The sequence below is a fragment of the Hypomesus nipponensis genome, chromosome 17 (assembly GCF_054491055.1).
Source record: "Hypomesus nipponensis isolate SF chromosome 17, ASM5449105v1, whole genome shotgun sequence".
Taxonomy (NCBI): domain Eukaryota; kingdom Metazoa; phylum Chordata; class Actinopteri; order Osmeriformes; family Osmeridae; genus Hypomesus; species Hypomesus nipponensis.
In genome coordinates, this window is record NC_140377.1 from 6,541,304 (window position 1) to 6,561,981 (window position 20,678).

General features: G+C 47.8%; 1 protein-coding gene across 8 annotated transcripts in view; it reads left to right on the top strand.

The window, feature by feature from the left end:
* Window positions 1-1,319: 1,319 nt before the first annotated feature.
* LOC146253197 (trinucleotide repeat-containing gene 6A protein-like) overlaps window positions 1,320-20,678 on the top strand; it is a 34,263-nt gene continuing 14,904 nt past the window's right edge. For 2 of the 8 annotated variants that reach the window (XM_084677073.1, XM_084677065.1), the window contains exons 1-5: window positions 11,185-11,350; window positions 12,896-12,947; window positions 15,572-15,686; window positions 19,461-19,809; window positions 20,056-20,103. In XM_084677073.1, coding sequence (XP_084533199.1) covers window positions 20,058-20,103 — 46 coding nt within the window. In that variant the 5' untranslated portion in view covers window positions 11,185-11,350; window positions 12,896-12,947; window positions 15,572-15,686; window positions 19,461-19,809; window positions 20,056-20,057. Of the gene's footprint in view, window positions 1,388-11,184; window positions 11,351-12,895; window positions 12,948-15,571; window positions 15,687-17,320; window positions 18,087-18,130; window positions 18,440-19,460; window positions 19,810-20,055; window positions 20,104-20,678 lie in introns of those variants that run through there. The other 6 variants (XM_084677066.1, XM_084677070.1, XM_084677067.1 and 3 more) reach the window with 6 other exon arrangements.

Genomic DNA, 20,678 nt, shown 5'->3' on the forward strand with positions numbered 1-20,678 from the left:
GTGAGTAGTTTGTTCGCAATCCCCACAGGGTTGCCACATCTCTAAACCTCATCCCCCCTCTTCTCCTTGCTGGTGTTTCTTCTTAATCTCCATCCCTCGTCAGAGACACCATGCCAGTCTCTCCTCCCAGACTGCTGTAGAGTGCCAACCCTCCTGCTTCACATTGGCACTCATCTCCTGTCTGCAGCGTGCCAGGTAGGGATACACCCGCAATGCCACACTCACACACACATCCGTATAGGCAACATTAGAGCACACTAGGTACTCGGACATAAAACAAACACTCACAGGCAGTACATGGACATATACAGTACATACAAAGCACCCTCATGATACTGCATGCACACACGAAGATAGGAAAGAGCTTTGGGCATCGCCCCTGTCATGCTGTGTTGTTGGTAGGCGTGAAGGGTGGTACCGAATGTTGTGAGAAGAAACTAAGGAGCATGCACCCCATTTTATCCCTGCGTGTTTGGGTCTATGTTTCTGAGTGTGTGTGTGTGTGTGTGTGTGTGTGTGTGGCAGAGAGGCTTTGGGGCGGTGGGTGTTGGTGCCTAATTTGCATTCGCTTACTACAAGGTAAATATGGCATTGGTCCAGCTTCCAACTCTCTCTCTATCCCTCCCCTCTGTTCTCCCCTCCTTTCCTGTTGTTGTTGTTGTTGTTGTTGTGGTGGCATGGTGATGTGCCAGGGCTGGAGAGAGGGAGCGGGCTGATGACTTCATTCTCAGAGGTTGTAACAGAGCTCTGTCTTCATCATGGCAGTGCATCTGTGTCATCGCCTTCATGTTTGTCTGGCGAGGGATTTGTTGTGTTCCCTCTTACTCTGATCCATCTCTGTTGATTGAATTGCCGTGACTTTAAACTTTCTCTATGATGTTGTGCAAATCCGCTCAGCATTCTCTGTGGATTCTGCAACTCCAACCCAACTCTTTAATCTCAGTGCTTGTCACAATCTCTGAATCCCAACTAAAGCCCCACTCTCTTCAGATATGGATAGGAACAGATGTGTATAGTGACACTGATGAAGGACAAGGCTAATATGTTTCTAGTCTGATGTCAGCGTGTGACACAGAAAGAATTCCTTCTGTTAGCGGTTTGCGCTGGAGTGCTGCTGTGTCTTTGGGTCAGGCATGCTGGCTGTCTGCATCTGTCTGGCTGGCTGTCTAACGGGCTGACTGGCTGGCTGTCTCAGACGTTCATTCCTCTAGGGTCTCCCAGGTTGGAACACTGCCTAAAAGCGTCAGACAGAATTGGACCCCCCCCTCTACACACACAAGTGGACAGACATACAGACAGAAAGGCAGACAGACTTCATCGCTCCCCAACCCGAGTCGCCGTCGTCGTATGTCGACACGTTTTCTCTCCGTTTACAAGTCTGAAAGAGGTGCGCTTTTTTTAATTCATCTTTCGCTTTCACCCCTTTCTCATCCTTCCTTCAGCTGCCCTTCCTGTGTTTTCTGTCTCTTCTCTCTCCCTTCCTCCTTCGTCTGCATTTCACTCTCTCCTTTTGTGTGCCAGTGGTGTGGTGGTGTCTCGGGGCACTGTGCCAGCCCTCACTGATTAACACCAAGCGTCTGCTGTATGTGTTAGTGTGTGTGTGTTAGTGTGTGTGCGTGTGTGTGTGTGTGGGCTCATATGCAGATGGACTTGTTTGTGGCGGTGGCAGCTGCAAACACTTGTTTGTGGTAGTGTCCGCATGGTGATTTGGAAACAACAAGGAGCGTGTGAGTGGGGACGTGTGTGTGTGTGTGTGTGTGCGGGGACGTGTGTGTGGGGGGATGTGTGTGTGTGAGCGGGGATGTGTGTGTGTGTGTGTTGGTGACATGTCTTTGTTTGGCATGTTGCCAACTCTTCTGCCTGGTCCTCTTCAGTGGTAAACCTTGTTACAGTTGAGGTATTACTTACAAGTCAAATGGTCCTTCCATACCGACACTGCTAGGAACGCATGGATAACAGGGACCTCTAGTGGTGACTGTTGGGTGTTGAAGCCTGGAGCTTGCCTTCTTCTTCTTGAACAGCGCAAAGCCATGTGTCGCCACACCACTGGTAGAGGTTTGGAATTGGGCGAGACTGGACTGAGCTCGATCCAACTCAACCACACACATATTTTAATACATTTTAGGAGTAGGCTAATACATTGAACTTCTTGTTTCTCGCCTCACTTTTGTTCAAGCACTGTTGTCTTATGTGTATGACTGTACACTATGCCTTGGTATTATAGAGGAAGAATGTGTCGGCTTGTATGGAGTGTGTCTATCAGTCAAGGTGAAGGAATGTGTGTGTGTGTGTGTGTGTGTGTGTGTGTGTGTGTGTGTGTGTGTGTAAATCCCAAATTTGAAAGACAGGAGGAGAGGTTAGGGCAGCAATTATCTTGGAATTTGAAAGTGGTGATTTTGTGTTTGGGAATATGAAAGTGCGTAGTCAGTATCGATGGAATGTGTGCGAGAATGAGAGAGGGAAAGAGAGAGGAGAGAGGTGGTGTTTCTGTGCTGTCTGGTTGGCCCTGCCTGTGACCGCATCTGTGTGCAGAATAACAATGAGCCTCTTTCCCTGTGTGTTTGTGCGTGCGTATGTGTGTGTGTGTTTGTGTGAGTGTGTGCGAGCGTGCGTGTGCCTGTGTCTTTGTGTGTGTGTGTGTGAGAGTGTGTATGTGTGAGTGTGTGTGTGTCTCTGTGTGTGTGCATGTGAGTAAGTAAACGTGCGTGGCTTTGCCAAGGGCGGCTAATGCTCTATCGGATGTAAACCTGAATTTCTCTCGATGTGTTCACCCCTCCTCCTCCTCCCTCTTACGTCTACCACTGTCGAGGGAGGAAGAGGGGAGGAGAGTGGACGATGGAGGGAGGCGAGGAGCGGCGGGGGGGGGGGGGGAGGAGAAGTAAATCCACGAGGAGGGGCTGAGGACAGAGTGAGGTAGACGGGGTGGAGAGTGGAGAGATGTTTGGAAAGAATGATCGTAGGGATGGTGGGTGAGGAGGACAGAGGAAGAAGGGATCTCTCTGTCATAAAGTGCCTTTTGTCTGCCTGCCTCTCTCGCTATGTACCAGGGAGGGACAGAGGGAAGGTGTGAGAAGGGAGAGTGTGTCAGCCCGCATGGCGGCAAGTGTGAGCGCCTCGCTCCGCTAGTCAGTGCATCTGTTAACCTAAGCATATGTGTGCCCTTATTTGTCCTGGTACAAAGGTGTAAGCGTGTGTTTGTGTCCATTAGTGTGTGTGTGTGTGTGTGTGTCTGTGTGTGTGTGCGTGTGTGTGTGAGAAAGAGAATGTGTGAGAGTGTGTTTGCGCTGATGTAGTCATTAACAAAGGGGGGCATTGAGATGAATCAGGCTCCACGCCAGAAAAAAAAGGCATACATATTCATTCATACCCTGGCATCTCTCTGTGTCTATCTCTCCCTCCCTCCCTGTCTCTCTCACTCTCACCCTCTCGCTCCTGCCTCCTTTAATCTCTCCCCACTCTCTCTCTCTTACTTTCTCTCTCTCTCTGTCTCTGTCACGCTTTCTCTCTCTCTTCCTTCTTTCCCAAATGTTATTGAGCTCATTCCCTCATTCTCCCTTGATTTGTATGCAACATGCCACCCGCATCGGTTCATTGGGTAGATTGATGGGTTTGCAGTATGTGTGTTCGTGTGTGTGTGTGTGTGTTTGTATGAGAGGGAGAGAGAGGTAAAGATGTAGAGAGAAAGAGAGAGAAGGCTACACACACCGGTCGCCTGGTACCCCCACCCAGAGGCTTTTGTCATGTGACTCTTGGCTAGAGTCGGGTGACTGTGGATCACTGTCACATGTGAGTCCTCCCTGAACAATAAAGCCAAATACACGTACACACACACACCTAAGCCTGGTTCCTTTTACCTGAACACAACCCTGTGTGGCTGTACTTAGGCTACTCAATGTGAAAGAGGAGGGAGACACCGACTGGTCCAGCCAGATTCACAAACTAGAGCGCTGGTTTATGTGTGTCTTAAGATGAAAGGCAGGGCTACCCTGCCTAACAGACTAACTAAGATCCTGGTGTGAATGTGTCGGTGCCTGGCAGACACACAGCGCTCCCTGCTTGTGCGTGTGTGTGTGCCACAGCCGACAGTCTGCCCGGTGAGACGGCTGCCGCCGGTGTGAGTCTCCGTTCCGCTGCTGCTCATTGGGTGAGTCCTCAGCGCTCCGTTTAATTAGCGTGACTGTGTCGACGTAGCTCATTAGTATGAAAGAGGGGTGGTGGGAATTATGCTGATTGGCCGTTCTCACCTCAACGCAGCCGGGGTGAGCATGGGTAGCAGGGAATGTGAAGTCAGTCTGACTCACGTGCACACACACACACACACACCATGCACATGCAGACTCAGGAAGCTCAGACAGGCATTGCAGATCGCTGTGCTCTCTGTTTACGGATCAGCTTTTAGATGTCGAAGGTAGCAAATGATCAGGTGGTGGTGTCTTTCGTTCCTCCAGTCCTGGTTCATGGGCTGCTGTCTGGTGTGGTGTGGTGGGAGAGCGGAGAGGCTGTGTGGGGGCAACCAGTGTCTCAGACCCAGCCTGCAGGGGCATCTCTGGGGGGGGGAAGTCTGGAGGCTACCCTGGGCCATTGGCAGCAGAACAGGTAGAGCTGCTGGAGCCACAGACTGGGTGCACGAGGGAGCGAAGGAGAGAGGGAGTAGGAGAGGAAGAGGGGGAGAGCAGTGGAGGAGGAGAAGGAGAATGGTGTGATTATGTCTGGATAATGCCAGGCTCGTCGTGTGAACCGACTGGCTGATTGTCCAGCCTGTATTGATATGGAGATGCTGCTTGAATGGAGTTGTGGGTCATGAAGAAAGGGTGTGTGTGTTTGTGTGTGTGTGTATGTGAGAGAGAGGGAGAGGGAGAGAGACCCTCTCTAACCCTAAACCCTATTGTGAGAATTTCAGACAGTTTTCCCAAATTACCGATAACCTTTTAGAATATTGAAACTTAATGTTTACTAAAGCTTGTTAGAATATAGGCACATTAATAACAACATATCGGCACAGTGTGATTTAAGTTTGTTTCCTTATTATCTCTCACTGTCACTTCCTCTCTCACAGACATTCTTTCTCCCTCCCTCTTGTCTTTCGCTCCCTCTCTCTCTTCCCCTAACAGACGTTAAGCTGCTAATTAGACAGCCAATTAGACACCATGTCAGCATTCAGGACACCTACTGCTCTCTGTCTCACCAGAGCAAGGTGTGTCGTGTTCAGTATAATCCTTTGTGCAGTCTGTGGTTCATATGGTGTGGATTCTGTCAGTGTTTGGTCAGCTCGAATCATGCAGCTCTTGGGATCCCCTGAACACAACGTTACTGAGGCACCAACCACCGCAGTGTCCGCGTGCTGTCTATGGCTTCTCTGTTGTCTTTCACTATCCCGCTCTCTCAACTCTCTCTCCTTTTACCATCCTGTTATCTGCACTCGTCTGCTTTCCCTCTTTCCTTTCCTGCCTCCAGGGCCTTTGCTCCGTTTATCCCCTTTTTCATTTCCCCCTCTTCCTTTTCCCCCAATCCCCCCCCCCCCTCAGTCCTGTGGCGTAGCTAGGCCGTAAAGGCTCTGCTGGTCTTTTGTTCACCTTGGAGTGTGAGCCGATTGCAGTTTGGCACAGTGCCAACCCCCAGCAGAGAGGCAGACACACACGCACACACCAGACACCCATAGACTAAGCATGTCACATGGCAAATGGCATGGGCTACTTGCTTTCTCACCCTGGTCCACCAAAGCCATCACAGAGGGTATGGTTTGAGTCGGAGGATGCAGACTGACTTGGGTTAAGGTCAGGGTCTCCTTCACCCACTCAGCTAATCAGTGATTGCATTTGATATTGCTAGGCCGGACGAACAGACCACACACACTAAGGTGGAGGAGACACACACATAGAGAGTGCATCTCTGCTTTTCACACACACAGAGACACTCAGCATAATGAATGCTCTCTTGGAACAGAGACAGTGCATCATGTCAATCTCAGACAATGGAAGACAAAGGTGGGTGTTAGGAGGGGGGGGGGGGAGGTGGAGAGATGAAGACGCCACAAAGGGGACAAGGATGTGAGGGAAGTGGCTCATTAAGTGGCAGCATGTGGCCCAGTCAGTAAATACCGCCTAGTCATTAGCCCATCCTCAGTCACACGCAAGCACACACGCAAGGATGCGCGCACGCACAACACACACGACACACACGCACACACATAACAACAACTCCATCCGAAAGGAATGAACAGCACTGAGGGTCAGAGGAAAGTAAATAGTCTCCTTCCCCTCCAGACTGGGAGATAAGGTCGCAGAGTTGTGAAGGCACAACATGGCTGACACAACTATCTCTGTGTCTGCCTCTCTCTCTCTCTCTCTCTCTCTCTGGCCATCTCTATATTTCCTGCTGTATTTCTGTCTCGCTCTCCATCTCTCTCTTCTGTTCTCTCTGTCCGTCTCTCTCCTGCTCTCTGTCTCTCTCTCTGTCCCTGTAGAGCACGTTCACCATCTTGGTATGATTTATAAACATATACAGAAGCACAAATACACACATACGCATACACCCACCTGGTCTCTGTGCTGCATGAATTTACAGTTTGACGTAGCTCCATTCTTCCTATGAATAAGTGATCTACATAGCAACACACCTTCCTAATCACTTGACATGCTTAATGGGCTGCTTAACCAGGTTTCATTACTGAGGATATGCTGTGAGGTGTGTGATGTGGAGAGAGGAGGGTGTGGGTCAGGAGCAGGCATAGTAAGTGGATTGTTGTTGCGTTATTACACAGCGAGTTTGATGTGTGTGTCTGTGTGTCATGAGAAGGGAGCGCATGTTTATTAATGGGTCTCTGATAAGCACAGTAAAGCAGGTTAGGTTAGTAACAATGTGGACTTCTCTGCTAAACGCTTCAACTTATATTGAAATGAGTCACTGACATATGCACAGTTGTCTTGGACAGAACCAATCGTGCATTTCTGAGCAGAGCTGGAGCAGAGGTAGAATGAATATTTAAATGAGCATTGCTCCAGTTAGATAAGAGTAATCTGCATGCCAAGCCCAAGGTCTTCTTCCCAATCTTCCTACCTCAACTCTGTGCTTGTGTGTGTCGTCCTGCAGAAATATGATGCATTGCATCTGGAACCTTCTCTGGCGTTGCCACGGTAACACCCGTCATGCTGGCAGATCCCATGGTGCACACACACTCACACACACACACTCACACACACACACGGTAATGAGAGACTGGGAGACTGGCAGTGTGCCAGAACCTTCTATCTATGCACACACACTGAAATGCATCAGCACCCTTCCCCCTGCACTAGAACATTCTAAAAATACACACATCCAAACACACAGACACACACTCATATATATATATACACACACCTTACCTCCTGTGCCAGCCTTACCAGGATGTCAGCTCCACCTAGATAAAGTGTAAGATAAAGGGTTGGATAGAGATTGATCTGTTTGGTTTTATGAGAGTGACCGGTGGCAAACACACTCAGTAATCATAGCAGCATTAGCTCTGAGGAAAAAAAGCTCCTTCAGATCTCTGTAGGCAGCCCTTTACTGCTCTCTCTTCTCCTCTTTGTCATTCAGACTGGGAACTGTAGGAGGAGCACACACAGACACACACTTTCACACACACACACACACACATTCAGCCGCTGCCCTAAACCCTCACAAAGGCCCTCTGCTCCCAAGTTTCTCACAAAAAAATCACATTATAAAACCAAGGGTCAGTTTGTTCCTCTCCGTACGCACACACACACACTCCTCCCAGACGGAGGGTGAGGATGCGTCCAAGGGATACAGAGCAAACTATGTGAATCATTTTTTTTTTAAAGCCTCAGCCCGGCAGCCTCCACCCAGCCTCCATCATCCTCCTTTGCTTCTCCTCTTCTTACCTCCTCCCCACCCCCACCCAGTCTCCAGCACCCTACCACCCTGCCTCTTCCCCTCCCCCATTGTTGACACCCCCCCCTTCCTGCTCTTCACATGTAAGCTTGAACCCTTTATCCCCAAACCTCTTCCTCCCCACCTCCCCCCATCATCCCCCTACTCCTCTCTCTCCCTTGCCCCCCACTCCCCAGCAGAGTACAACAATATCATAGTGCTCATAGTGCTGGAGTTGTCATGGCTTGTTTCATGGAGGCCTGTTAGCTGCTCCCTCCCGGTGAGGTTCGAAGACGTGCTGCGGCATGCCGGGCTGCAGAGGAGGAGAGGGTTATGAATGACGTTATGAAGATCACCCTGACACCTCTCCGGGACGTGGTGGCCCAGGTCCGGCTCCCACCTCTCCCCAGGTCGCCACGGCAATGTCTTTCAGCTCAAACATCACGCCCTTTATAGATAGCCTGCATGGGTCCTTCTCTATTAGCAGATGTGTTGTCGGGGGACCTGTTGCCATTAGATAGATATATACTTTATTAATCCCGTGGGGAAATTCAGGTATCTCTCACAGCTCTCATAGCACTCTCATACTCTCACGCCATATCTCTAGCCATTAGCAATGGCTAGAGATATGACATTGTTTTGTGGTATTGCTGAGAGAGATAGAGATATGGGAGAGAGACGGGAAAGAGTTAATTGACAGAGAGAGGGGTGAGGAAGAGAGAGCAGGACCCAGAGCTGACTGCAGAGACGTTGTGTCGTGGACGGAGAATTATGAGTGAATTGTTAAATAGGGGGTGGGGTTCTGCTATATGCTAATTCGATGGATGGTCTTGGGAGTGAGACAGAAGGAAGTGTTAAGTAAGTGTGTGTGTGTGTGTGTGTGTACAGGCTGAGGATGACCTTTCCCTGTGTGTAAAATATGTATGGCATATATGAATGACAATAAGAGCAGGCGTAGGTGTGGCCTTTGACCACTGATTTGCATGAGTTTCTACAACCATACAGGAGTGAAGCAGGCATTAGATGAGTGATATGAATATAAATGCGGTGGAATTTGAATTTTAGGGAATTTGAATTTGGCTGATTGTCACACTTATGCTCATATTTAACTCCTGGTGATGGAATATGGAAGTGGGTTTAGCTCTCTAAACACTGAGAAATCCATATGTTAACTAGACACAACTGACCACCTGGCCTTTCGCAGTTTCACTCATGTCGGTATGAATAAATGAGAGACAAAATAAATCAACGTCTTCCAAGAACAACAAAAGATGTCTCAGATAACTCACGATCGATTTAGAATTAGCAAGGCAGATGTCCGGGTAATTGGTTGAAGATCCGGATGTAACAGGGAGAAGAAGTGAATGACAAATGGGTGGATCTTGGTTGTAATGTTAGGGTAGAGAGTTAGGAGTTAGTAAAACTACACCTACAATATATGAACATATTTTGGGTTGCTTGGAGACACAACAAAGAAGAGAGAAGGTTGTTAATGAAACTTACCAACACAGATTTGATAGGAGCTCTATGAATGTGTGTATGTGTGTGAATGTTTAACTGCAGGTCCTGGTTCTAACTCCCACTTGTGTGTACACTGGCCTGACAGTCTCAAGGTCAATACTGTCATAGATAATTGCAAAACCACAGTCTCTGCTCCTCTGCATGACAGTGTTGAGATTAGGGTACACACACTGCTGCCTTTCTTTATCATTCAATTCTTCGTTTAACTCAACACTCACTTTCATCACAAGATCTGTAATGGATAGGAAACCTACACAGAAGCAGTATTTGTATGTGTGTATGTGTATATAGAGAATTATCAAAGAATGGACACTATCCAGTCCATTTACTGAACTGAGCTTGATTTGAGAATAAGTTGGGATCACTATATGTCATGCTTATAGTGAGCTCATCAGTTCTGTCTTCTGTCTTTAGAGTTCTTGACTCTGTGCCAGTATGCAGTTCTTCAACATGTATACTCGACATTGGAGAAATGTCAGTTATGCTGCCCTGCCCCAGATCTCGGACTTCTGACCTATATGTGTGCATGTGTGTGTGTGTGTTTGTCAAACAGCTTCCAACTGTATGTCTGTAATGTCAGCATGCCTTCTCTGAAACCCCCAGTGTCAGTGAGGTTATCAGGGAGCAACCTACTACCCTTTACCTACCAGGCAAACACATATAGCACACACTTACTCCACTGGTCCAATGAAAGTCAGCCTACCCCAGGTAAGAATTAAATGTTTCTATTTAGTGTTGTTCTGTGCCATTCAGTGACCAGGGTTGTGACCAAAAGCTACTCTCAGAACTGTGTTAATTTGCATGTGATTAGAATGAGTGCATAAGTGGGACAAACCCATGTACTAAAGTACTTCTACTTTCCCCATTATAACTTTTCATAATACATTATATCACAATGCACATCACATATTATTTGTTGTCTAGTGTTTGTTTGTTATTTGTACTTTAAACTGCTGGCTGTAGTCTTCAATATATTATGGAATATCGACTTTGTTATCTAATCTCATTGCCATTGGCCAGATCAAATCATTTTTGGGCAGAGACCAAGGACTAGTCCACACCCAGACACACACAGATAAGGGAGTTGAATGTAATTGAGGTTGGGGGTTGTTGTATTTTTGCAGGTAGGGCAATGGTCATTTGTTGTGACACAGACAGACTGCTGTTCTGAAACACACACACATGGACCAGAGGACAGCCCAGGGGCTCCCTCGACAGTGGCCTACTGCTTTGTTCCTGCATTGAAACGTTGGCAGATTCCTGGCCGAGTGCTCAACTGTGTTTACATTGTCCCACAGTTGTTTAGATGTCTCTTTTCCTGACCTGCCTGTCTGTGGTTGGTTGGTCCAGAAGTGTTTTGCTCCATGTGCTGGAACCCTTGTATGTGCAATCAATCAATGCAGCAAAGTATTAAAAGTAACATAAGAGGTTAGAATACAGGTCAGGTTACACACACAAACACAAAACTGTAATGTAGTACTACAATGTATATTTAATTTATATTTATTCACAGAGAATTGATAGGCTATATATTTAATTGTATTTATTTACATTTACTGTTTTATCATTGCAATATTGTGATACTTAAGACAGCCCACATTGGTTAACTTGTCGGTTAAACCTTTTTCAATTCAGGTATTATGCAGACTATTATAAAACCAATCGTTTATTCACTAAATGCAGTTAGCCTACTTCTGAGCTCCTGTTCCAACTTCTACCATTTTGGGTCTGGCCCCATAGTTGGCACTGTCAGAGGAAGTGGTGAATTAGTTTCCTGCGCAGTTCCACAGAACACAGAGAGGAGGAGGGGTGTGCAAAGAAGGTTAGCCAGCGATTGAAGAAAATGGCGATCATGCAGGACGAATGCCTCCCTTCATAGATGCTGCAAATGCGTTGAATTTCTTTAGCCTTACAGCCGGCTTTCATTTCCACTCTGTTGCACTTTAAACTTTATGAGGTAAGACTCGTTTTTAGATGTTTTTTCTTAGCATTGAATGTTGCTTTTGTCAAGAATACGAGTTACGCAGCTAGCTGAGCGGGCGGTTGAGATGAGCTTGGGTTGCGTAGTTTAGTTTGCCTGCTGAAATTTGTTGGCCATTAAGCTAACGCGTACAGTACACTGCAACATCTAGCTAGTTGTGAGTTGCACATATAAAGAAACTTGTTAATGGTAGTAGTTTGTTCTCAATCGATTGCTATAAAATTGAAAGGTTTACGAGTATATCCAGTATTTTATTTGACCGTGCAAATGACCCGGTCTGAAACTTAACTACCCTAGTACTACTAGCTAGCTAACGAACCAAGCTATGCTATTGCCCCCTAAATCGTGACGCTGGCTACTGTAGTCTACGTTTTTTTGCAGTATAGTTAATGTGACGTAAATGCTTGTTAAGTCCATCTATTACTATGCAGCTTTTATAGATATGTATTTATATAAAGCTCTACAATGTTAGCTCTTACGAGTCTTAGGTAGACTAACGTTATGGTAAAATAATTACAATTGTAATCTCCGTTGGCTTCCTACCAAACGGTGTCGTTAATTTTGAGGGGAGAGTGCATTACTGTAGGGTCGCTAAGCGATGGTACAAATGTCCCCAATCATTATCTTTGTTTTTTCTGTTTGGTGGCAATGGATCTGAAACAGTCCAATTCTTTGTTACAAAATCATTCAAGGGTAAAGGAATGACCACCTTCATCGGTAGGATAGCAGCGGTGCAGCCACGGTCGGAGTTCGGAGCTTGATCTCTTGACTCAAACCAGTACTTTTAGCATGCTAGCTAGCAGTTAGTGGATAGCAAGTAAGCTAGCTAACAATTCAGGATTTGTGCGCACTGGCAAGTTAACACCCTCTGTCGGTATGCTTGATACTTTTACTGTTAGCGATGATTTGACCTATCGTACATTACTGAATTCTTACTTGTTCCAAGTACTGTATACAAGCATAGTCGAATATTTACTAAATTGTTTGTAATTTGCTTGCTACAGTAGCTATATCATTCTCCAGCCTTGCACAAATATCTGAGCCGAGGCCATGTTAAGCTGCAAGCCTGTCAGCTGGCTGGATAGATAATGGCGACGAGGGAAGCGGACTTTGAAGCATATACCTTGAATTCTCACGTCAGACTAGGCTACCGTAGGCACAAGTGCAAAGATAGTACAGTTTCTTTACTAAGGCATTCTAAGTAAATTCCTTGTTTGTGCAAACACTCATGGCGAATACAATTCCTTCTAATTCTGATAACTGCCTACAGATTTGTTAGGGTGAGACCAAGTGTTAAGGCTTTGTAGGTGAAGTTAACTCTTCAGCACGATTTGCAAGCATTGCAGCATTTACATTTATTTTCCATTCACTAGTCAATTGCTGTCCCTTTTAGTACACATGGTTATTAATGTCGTCTTTAGGTTTGTTTCAAATCATTCTGCAACGTTCTAAACGGTTCCAGATATCCATTGCGCAATGTTGTCAGTCCTTAAATATGATTGGAATTTCTTTCTTGTTTAGAGATTTGGAATTGGAAGCTGTTGCCACCAAAGAAACTGAAGAGTTAAAACAGGTAAGCCTAACTCCTCCCTCACTGCTTTCACCTCCATGAATGAACTGTTGATCTGGCTTCTTCTATGGCAATTTGTGTTTGTCTGTGTGATACAGAGCGAGGGAGTGAAAGAGAGAAAAATAAATGGTGTGGGCCTGTGTGTTTATGCCCTTCTGGCCTTTTCTATTTGGGGGATGAGTGTGTATACTGGAGTCTGCAGGCAAAGCCGTTCCAGGGCAGCTGCTGCTTGTGTAAGCACATGCAGTTCCGTTTGAATTGAAGAGCCCAGGCCCAGAGTGCTGAGTAAGCTGGGCCGTTTTAAAAACGCTAAATGAAAACCAGTGTCAAACTTTTTTTATTAGTGTTCTTTTTCAAGGGCTGTTTGTTTAGCTCATTGTATTTGTACAGTATATCCTGAGACAAAAAGCACCCCCCCTACCTGTCCACACACACACCCTAAAATTAAAGTGTTATATAGCCTCTTTAGTGTGAAATGAGGCTCTCAAACATCCGCCAATAACTTTCCTCTGTCCCTTGTAGTAGTTAGTTTGTAGGATACGTTCATTAATAATTCTATCAGTTCAGCCTAGCAGTATTTTTTCTCTGTCATAATATAATCAGGTTGATTATACTGCATTGTGTGGTTGATAGGCTTATTACTTGTCAACATATTTGACGTTTCTAGTCTATTCCTGTTCCCAGCAGTGTGGTGATGATGTTTAGATTTTTTTGGGGCACTGTACTTTCACTTTCAGTCAAGTCAATACTACGACATGAAACATTCCCTGAGCTTGATGGCGTTTCCATTTATACAATATTAATCACAACTTATTTCTGTAACACTGTGTTGGTGAAGTCAGTCATTCTTTCCTTGTAGATGTGACCATTGCCCCCTGAGCATATAAAGTCACGCCTATGAAATACCAGAGGACTAGCTGTAAACAGAACACTCCAGTCATTTCCTCATCGAGTACTGCTTTAGATTGTCACTAGCTGATGTCAGTTTCTGAGTGCAGACATTGGCAGTCAACTAGCCATTGTTTAGGCTACTTGAATCTAGTCTGTAGCTTGGGCCCTGCCTCCCACAGTTTCCTGGATATTGGCTACCTTGTTTACACAATTGAGACAAGCTGAGCTATAGGCTACACATTCACCACAGCTGCAAGAACAGCGCCGTGGGGGAAAAAAGGGGGCAACTTTAAACGGAATGATCAAGGCTATCATGGTACCTTCGGTTCAATTTAGCACCATCGTGTGAAAAAGAGACAAGCCCCCACCTCCCAAACACCCCCCCCCCCCCACACACACACACAAGCTCCTGCCCCCTAGACCCGACCTCTCTTGTGTGGAGGTTGACTCCTAGTGTCTAGCCTGGTCCAGGCCGTCAGCTGTGTCGGCAGTGCTGATTGTTGGCCACTCATAAACAGATGCCTTGGCCTTTTGTGTGTGTTTGCTCTGGGAGGCCCCGGCTCTGTTGTTGAGCCGGCCATCTGCTGAAGCACTTCAGGCACCTAACCCTGGGGGAGGGGGATGGTGGGAGGGGGAGGGGAGGCTGACTTCCCTTCCTAACAGCTCCTGGAGGGAGTGGTGGGTGGTGGGTGACGTTAAGTAGATGTTCGGTTGTGTTTTTTTATCCTTTGGGAACCACCGACTGAGACGGGTCCCATGAGTCCCCGTGAGGAGAGGACGGCCCAACTGAAATTGAGTACGTCCTGCAAAAATCCTAGACTACTGTCAAGTCCCGTCACTCGATTTGTCCAGATATTGTCCAGATATTGTCCTCTATGGTATCATCGTAGCCATTCTATCGCGAGCGGGATTTGGTTCTGTTTTGCCTGTGAGATTTTGTGCTCGGTTGGAGGTGCTCATGATGGTTGGTGTGCACAGGGAGTCAGGTGGCCGAGCGGTTAGGGAATCGGGCAAGTAATCAGAAGGTTGCCAGATCGATTCCCGTCCGTGCCAAATTACATTTTGTCCTTGGGCAAGGCACTTCCCCCAACTTGCCTCGGGGGAATGTCCCTGTACTTACTGTAAGTCGCTTTGGATAAGAGTGTCTGCTAAATGACTAAATGTAAATGTGTACGACCATGACTTGACATGAGCAACACTTGGGACGGCACGGTGGGCTGTGAATTGGTGAGCGTCTCTAGTGGGAGAGCTCTTTTGAGCGTGTGTGACCCACAGAAGTGATTGTCTGTTTATAGGGTAGTAATTCAGTGCAGTAATCCTGTAAGGAGATTAGCAGCAGCTTTCTCCTGCTGTCTAATTGGCCTCCGTGCTGAGTTCATGTCACTGAACTTGACTGACCAGGAAGTTATTGTGCTGACCACCTTCCAACCGGCACTGACCACACTTGTGGTGACTGACCGGCCACGGTTCTGGGCCTTCTGACTATTATCCTGCTCTGTTGATACAACTGTGCTACCAATCTGGATCATTACAACACTGGCCAGGGATTCAGTAGCTGCTCTCTGTATGTCACAACTTTCATCTGGGGCTGTGTTGAGACCATAGCTTTTAAGTGTCGTCCTGTGTTGTGGAAATCAATGACAGGGACTCACTGTTCTGAGTCCAACTACCCCAGAAGAGTGCAGCCTCAGTAGGGTACACAGAGTAACACCTCCCCTTGATCTCACCTTCCACAGGGAACCCACCCACAGAAAGAAGAACAGTGGATGGAAGAGAGAGAGAGAGTGAGAGAGAGAGAAGCGTAAGAGAGTGAAGAAGCAGAATAAGACAACATAGAAGACTGGTCAACAGGTAAGGAGCTCCCTATCCGAAGGGTCAAAGGCAAATCTCTGCCAATGCAAGGCCTACTTGTCAACCACAAGGGTCCAGCCTTTTATAGGGCTTTATAGATCCACCATCTGGTTGCATGTCACGTCGCGTTCTTATGCCCGCCTCTGTTGTGACGTTGTGTCAGCGTGGTTGACAGTCTGCATGGTAGCCTTGCAGCCCAGTACCCTCCACTACAGCAGCAGAGTAGTAGGCCAGTCAGTGGGTGACCTGAACTAAGCTGAGCAGTGTATCAGTGCCATGTTTCCACTCAGGCCTGCTGTGGACATGCTGATAGGCTAGCGCAAGTCTTTATCTGTGACCTTGTCTCCTCAGGCGCCGTGCCAGGTTGGTTACTGTTTACTCCCCCTGCTGCGGCCAGGGAGCCCAGTAATATGATCCAAGCCGTGGTCTAGTAGTGAGAAGGGAGATTGGAGTCTTGGGAGAATCAGGTGTGCTGGTGCTGGAGTACACACGTTTTTTCTTTTGCAAGTTTCGAGGTCTGGGGTTCCAGTCTCTGCCTTTCCACCAGAAGGGGATTGTGGAGGGGCACCCTTGCTGCTCTGAGACCAGCAGCTTGGGAACGAGGCTTATCTCATTCCCCCAGCTGGTCGGGGGTCTTCTTCCTCAAGAACTCTGCTATAATCAGAGAAGAGAACCTGGGGAGACCTGCACGCACACAGGCGACCACACGCCCTCTCATGGAGGCCCCGTAGCTGTGTCGGTCTGTGGAGCTTGTCCTTTCTGACAGGAATGGTTGTGGTTGGACAGAGGGAGATGGAGGCATAAGAGCATGCTGTGATGGTGATGTTGAGCAAAGCCTGGCCCAGAGGAATTGCCTGTTTCAGGAAGTCACCATGACTTTGTCCTCCTTGATAACAACAACTGTTCAGAACCCTCTGGATTCCGAATGTCAGGAGAATACCCATCGCATTGCCATCATCACATGGACCACCTCGTGTTTGCGCACCAGCGGTGTTTGCCCATGTCGTCCCGCTATCCAATGCGCTAGCTCGTTGGCTTTAGCTCAAGATGTTTTCTTGGTTGATGCAGCGCAGCCAAGAGAGGGTGAACGTGTTTCGGCAGGACCCACCAGTCCATTCCTCAACGAACAGCCCTGCTGCCCTCTGCTTTCGACCAACAGGGAAGTCGACCCAATACAAAAAGCTCTCTCCACCCAGTACAGTAGTTGTACTCCACCCTCCATAGACTGTGTACATCTGCCAGCTTCAGAGAGCAGGGTACACACTTGAACCACAGACTCTCTCTCCTGTTTGAGTCATTGTTTGAGGCTCGGTGAATCACAGTGGTTGTTTACATAAGTCTCCCTGGAAGGCAATTAAGTTGCGTATACCTGTTCTATTCTGTTCACCGCTGTTCTCATCTCCTTCCTGCTCCTACTGTCCTGGGTGGTTTTTATAGTCTGCTGTTGGTCTGCCTGCAGGAGGAGGTCAACAGATATGGATTTTTGTTGTGCGAGCTGTCCTGGTTTTCGAGTTCAGTTTAGTACTCGTTCTCAGCGGCGCTCTCCTAAGTCGAGTCTCCCCTCCCTCCCTCCCTCCCTGCCCCCCCCATTCTCCCCCCTCCCCCCAATCAAGCCTGGATCCCGCCATGAGGGGCCTACCTGCAAAGTGCCTTCAACACAGAAGCAGGCAGGCATGCGAGTGAGCTAGCTAGCGAGTGTAATTTGATAGGTTCAAAGTACTTTTTTTTGTGTGTTTTTTATCGCACCGGCAAATAACCTCATTATTTCTCGCATGTTAAGAGAAGCTCTAACCGCATTCCTTTCAAGCCATCAGACGTGACTGGCAGGTCAGGAACTTTCTTTTTCTCCTCTCTTCCCGCCTATTGGCTCGTGTGCTCTCTCTCCTTCTCTCCCTCCCCCATTTACCCCCGGTACTCGCTCTACCTCTGCTTTGCCGTGCACCCTGCCCCCCCCTCCCTCGTTCCCTCTCTTCGTAAGATGACACCCTCTGTCTAAGAGGCAGTCCTTGAGGTTCTTATGAAAGCCTGACTGTGAGCAGGAACACACTGTACTCCTGTGTGCTACACACACACACACACACACACACACCAGCTACTCTGTATTTGTTGTTGCACATCTCTTCCCCCTCTCTCTCAGGAATTTCCTCCGGTTCCTGACTGCAGGAGGTCGGGCCTGCCGTGTTTCCCGTATTCGACCTCCTCCGCTGTCTATCATAGTGCTTTCTTCATCTTTCTGTCTGTGCTTTTCTACTATTGATATCCCAGGTTAATAGTTAGGAGATGTGACCCTCCTCCTGCAGTCCGTTTAGTCCGGGCCTTTCCCTGTACAAGTTCCAAACGAAGACGGTGTCCGCAGTTGCCGTGCTAAGATGGTGTCCTTCTGTGCAGCGCCCTGAACAGGCAAGCTAGCACAGTTGCTATTTCAGCCAAGGGGTTATAAATAGGTTTTGTGGGGCTGTGAGCACAACAAACGTTGCTAACCTGCACAGAGAAAGGTCAGAACTCGCACACAAACAGAACCGTCATCTAGCTCTAGAATGTTCTCTACGTTTTGGTTTCTCCTGGTTTCCTGCCTTAAAAAAATATATATAAAAAAATATTCAGAGAATTATCCTCCCGCAACACTTCACTGTTGTTCTCGTTCTCTCTCTCTCCCTTTGCAGAGCAAGGCACAGGAAGAAAACTGTAGTTTAAAGATAGATATTAAAGGAGAGACAGAAGTAGTTGCTGCGAGCACTGTTGTTTCTGCTTCAGTAAGTCTGGTCCTGTTCCTTCCTTGTCAGTGTTGAAAGCGATTATATGGGCTTTTCCCCTGCTCTATTAAGCTGTATCTGTACTTTGTGATGTGATGGAAATAGGCTCAGTGCCTTGTAGAGACAGGACAAACAAGTGTTAATGAGGCAGTTTACAACTGCTACAATGGGATTGAGCACAACAATGGTAGGCTTACGCGGAGTGTGTGCCCTCCATTGCTAGTGCCCGACAGGCAGCCATTTTGAATGAGCGTTGCGTTGTGGTTGTCGATGAACATGGGTGACGAGTTCTCTCCTTAGTAAACCACAGCTCTCGCTAACGAGTCTACCAGGATGAGATTTATCCTCGCAGTTTTCGAATCCAAAAGTATTTCTCACACATCAAATCGAACAGGCTTTATCTCTTGGGCCTATTTTCTTTGAGTAGACTTTTTTCCTCAGAGGGTTTGTTGCCACGGAGAGTTACTGTCTGCCCAAAGCCTGTTATATTTATACATCTCATCCCCCTTCTGCAGCCCGGCCCATAGTTGCCCCAATACCCCCAAACCTCTGTCCCCTACACACCATATTTACCCAATACCCCTACATCCCACACAGAGTGGAAGGAAGGGTAAAGAGGAGAAGAGAGAGAGAGGAATGCGAGTTTGTTTGGCTGTGTCCACCCACACCTGTGACAGTCATGTTTATCTGTGCTCTGCTTTGGGAAGGGAGCCATGTTAGCCTGCAGACACACACAGGGTATTCTGTTCCTCTGCTCGGGGAGTGGAATTACCAGACCCCTGCTTTCCATCTCACTCTGCTGAGGAAGATCGCTATCACGCCACGGATACCCCTGTTCTGGACTGCCTGCCGTGGCACGGAACAGTCGATCCTCACAGTTATTTCATGTCTTGATTGGGTCATGCAAGTGTTGAGGACTTCCAACCAGACACAAAGGCCTTTTTATTTATTTTTTATCCCTTTTAGCACATAACTAACTTCTGTTTTGTCTCCTTCTTCCTTCTCTTCTTCATCTCTTCAGTGCCAGAACATATCAAGTGTAGGCAAAGACCTGAACCTTGGCCTGACAGTCGAAACCACATCCCCCCCCTCTGTTAAACCCAGACGTACACACGCGCGCGCGTCCGCGCACACACCAAACACACACGTCCCAGCGTGCTCAGCAATGCCAACGGGGCTCCAGCCAGCTGCCAGCCTCTGTGCCCGCTCCGACAAGTCCCACTCCCTTTCTGCTGACCCCTGAGGGCCCTGACCCCTGATCTGTGACCTCTTGACTGTCGCCCTGGGAACCAGAGAGCAGCTGCCCTCCACACAGCCAGGGGGCGCCCTGAGGGCCAGCGAGGGAGCGCAGCAGCGTGCCTCTCTCACAGGTAGACACACACACACACACTCTTCGCTGTAGGCGCTTTTGAATCACCAGACGCAGACCTAGACGAGACCAAAGCTACTGCTTGATTCCTTCCTTATCTTGATCTGTCTGTATTCTCTTTTGTATGTTTGCACTGTTTTGTCACTGTACCCTTGACATCTTGCACCCTTCTCTGTAACCTCCCCCTTTAACCCCCCCGGCCTGTCTCTCTCTGCAGTGTGATGATCTTCCCTCTCTTGTTTCCTAGGCATGGCTCCCATTCGGGACTCGGTCAGCCACTCCCCTAACCAAACAGGTGACTACATGAATGTGTGCTCCCTCTTCCCTGGTCGTCCCCCCCCCCCCCCCCTGCTCATGGGCTATACACCATCAACGTTAGTCATAAGGCTTCTCAGGGCTAAGCCTGTTGTCTTGCATCCTTTTTGTCTTCATACAAATTTCCTCGCGTTTGTGTGAACGGGTATCTAGCGGCGTTGGAATATTGTATGCTGGGATTTTGGGTTGTCTGTTTGTGTGCTTTTGTCAGTCCCCCCAAAAATCCAGTCTGACCTTGATGAAGATTTTTGTAGTCATGGCGTGTCTGGGGAGGGGGTGGGGCTACTAGAGTGGCAGAGTGGGAATGATGGAGCAAAGAATTGGCAGCCGTACAGAAAAAACATCCAGGGAGAATTGGCAGCCATCTTGTGTGTGTGCGCATGCATGAGAGGGGGATGAAGGTTTTACAACACTCTCAATCACAGGGCAGACCTGTTTAGCTGGCCAGTGAAAAGGGCCCATCTCTTATGCCTTACGACCAGGAACCAGGAAGTGCTTCAGTAAGATGATGATGATGATGATGCTGTTGTTGGGAAATTAGCCAGGAAGACCCAA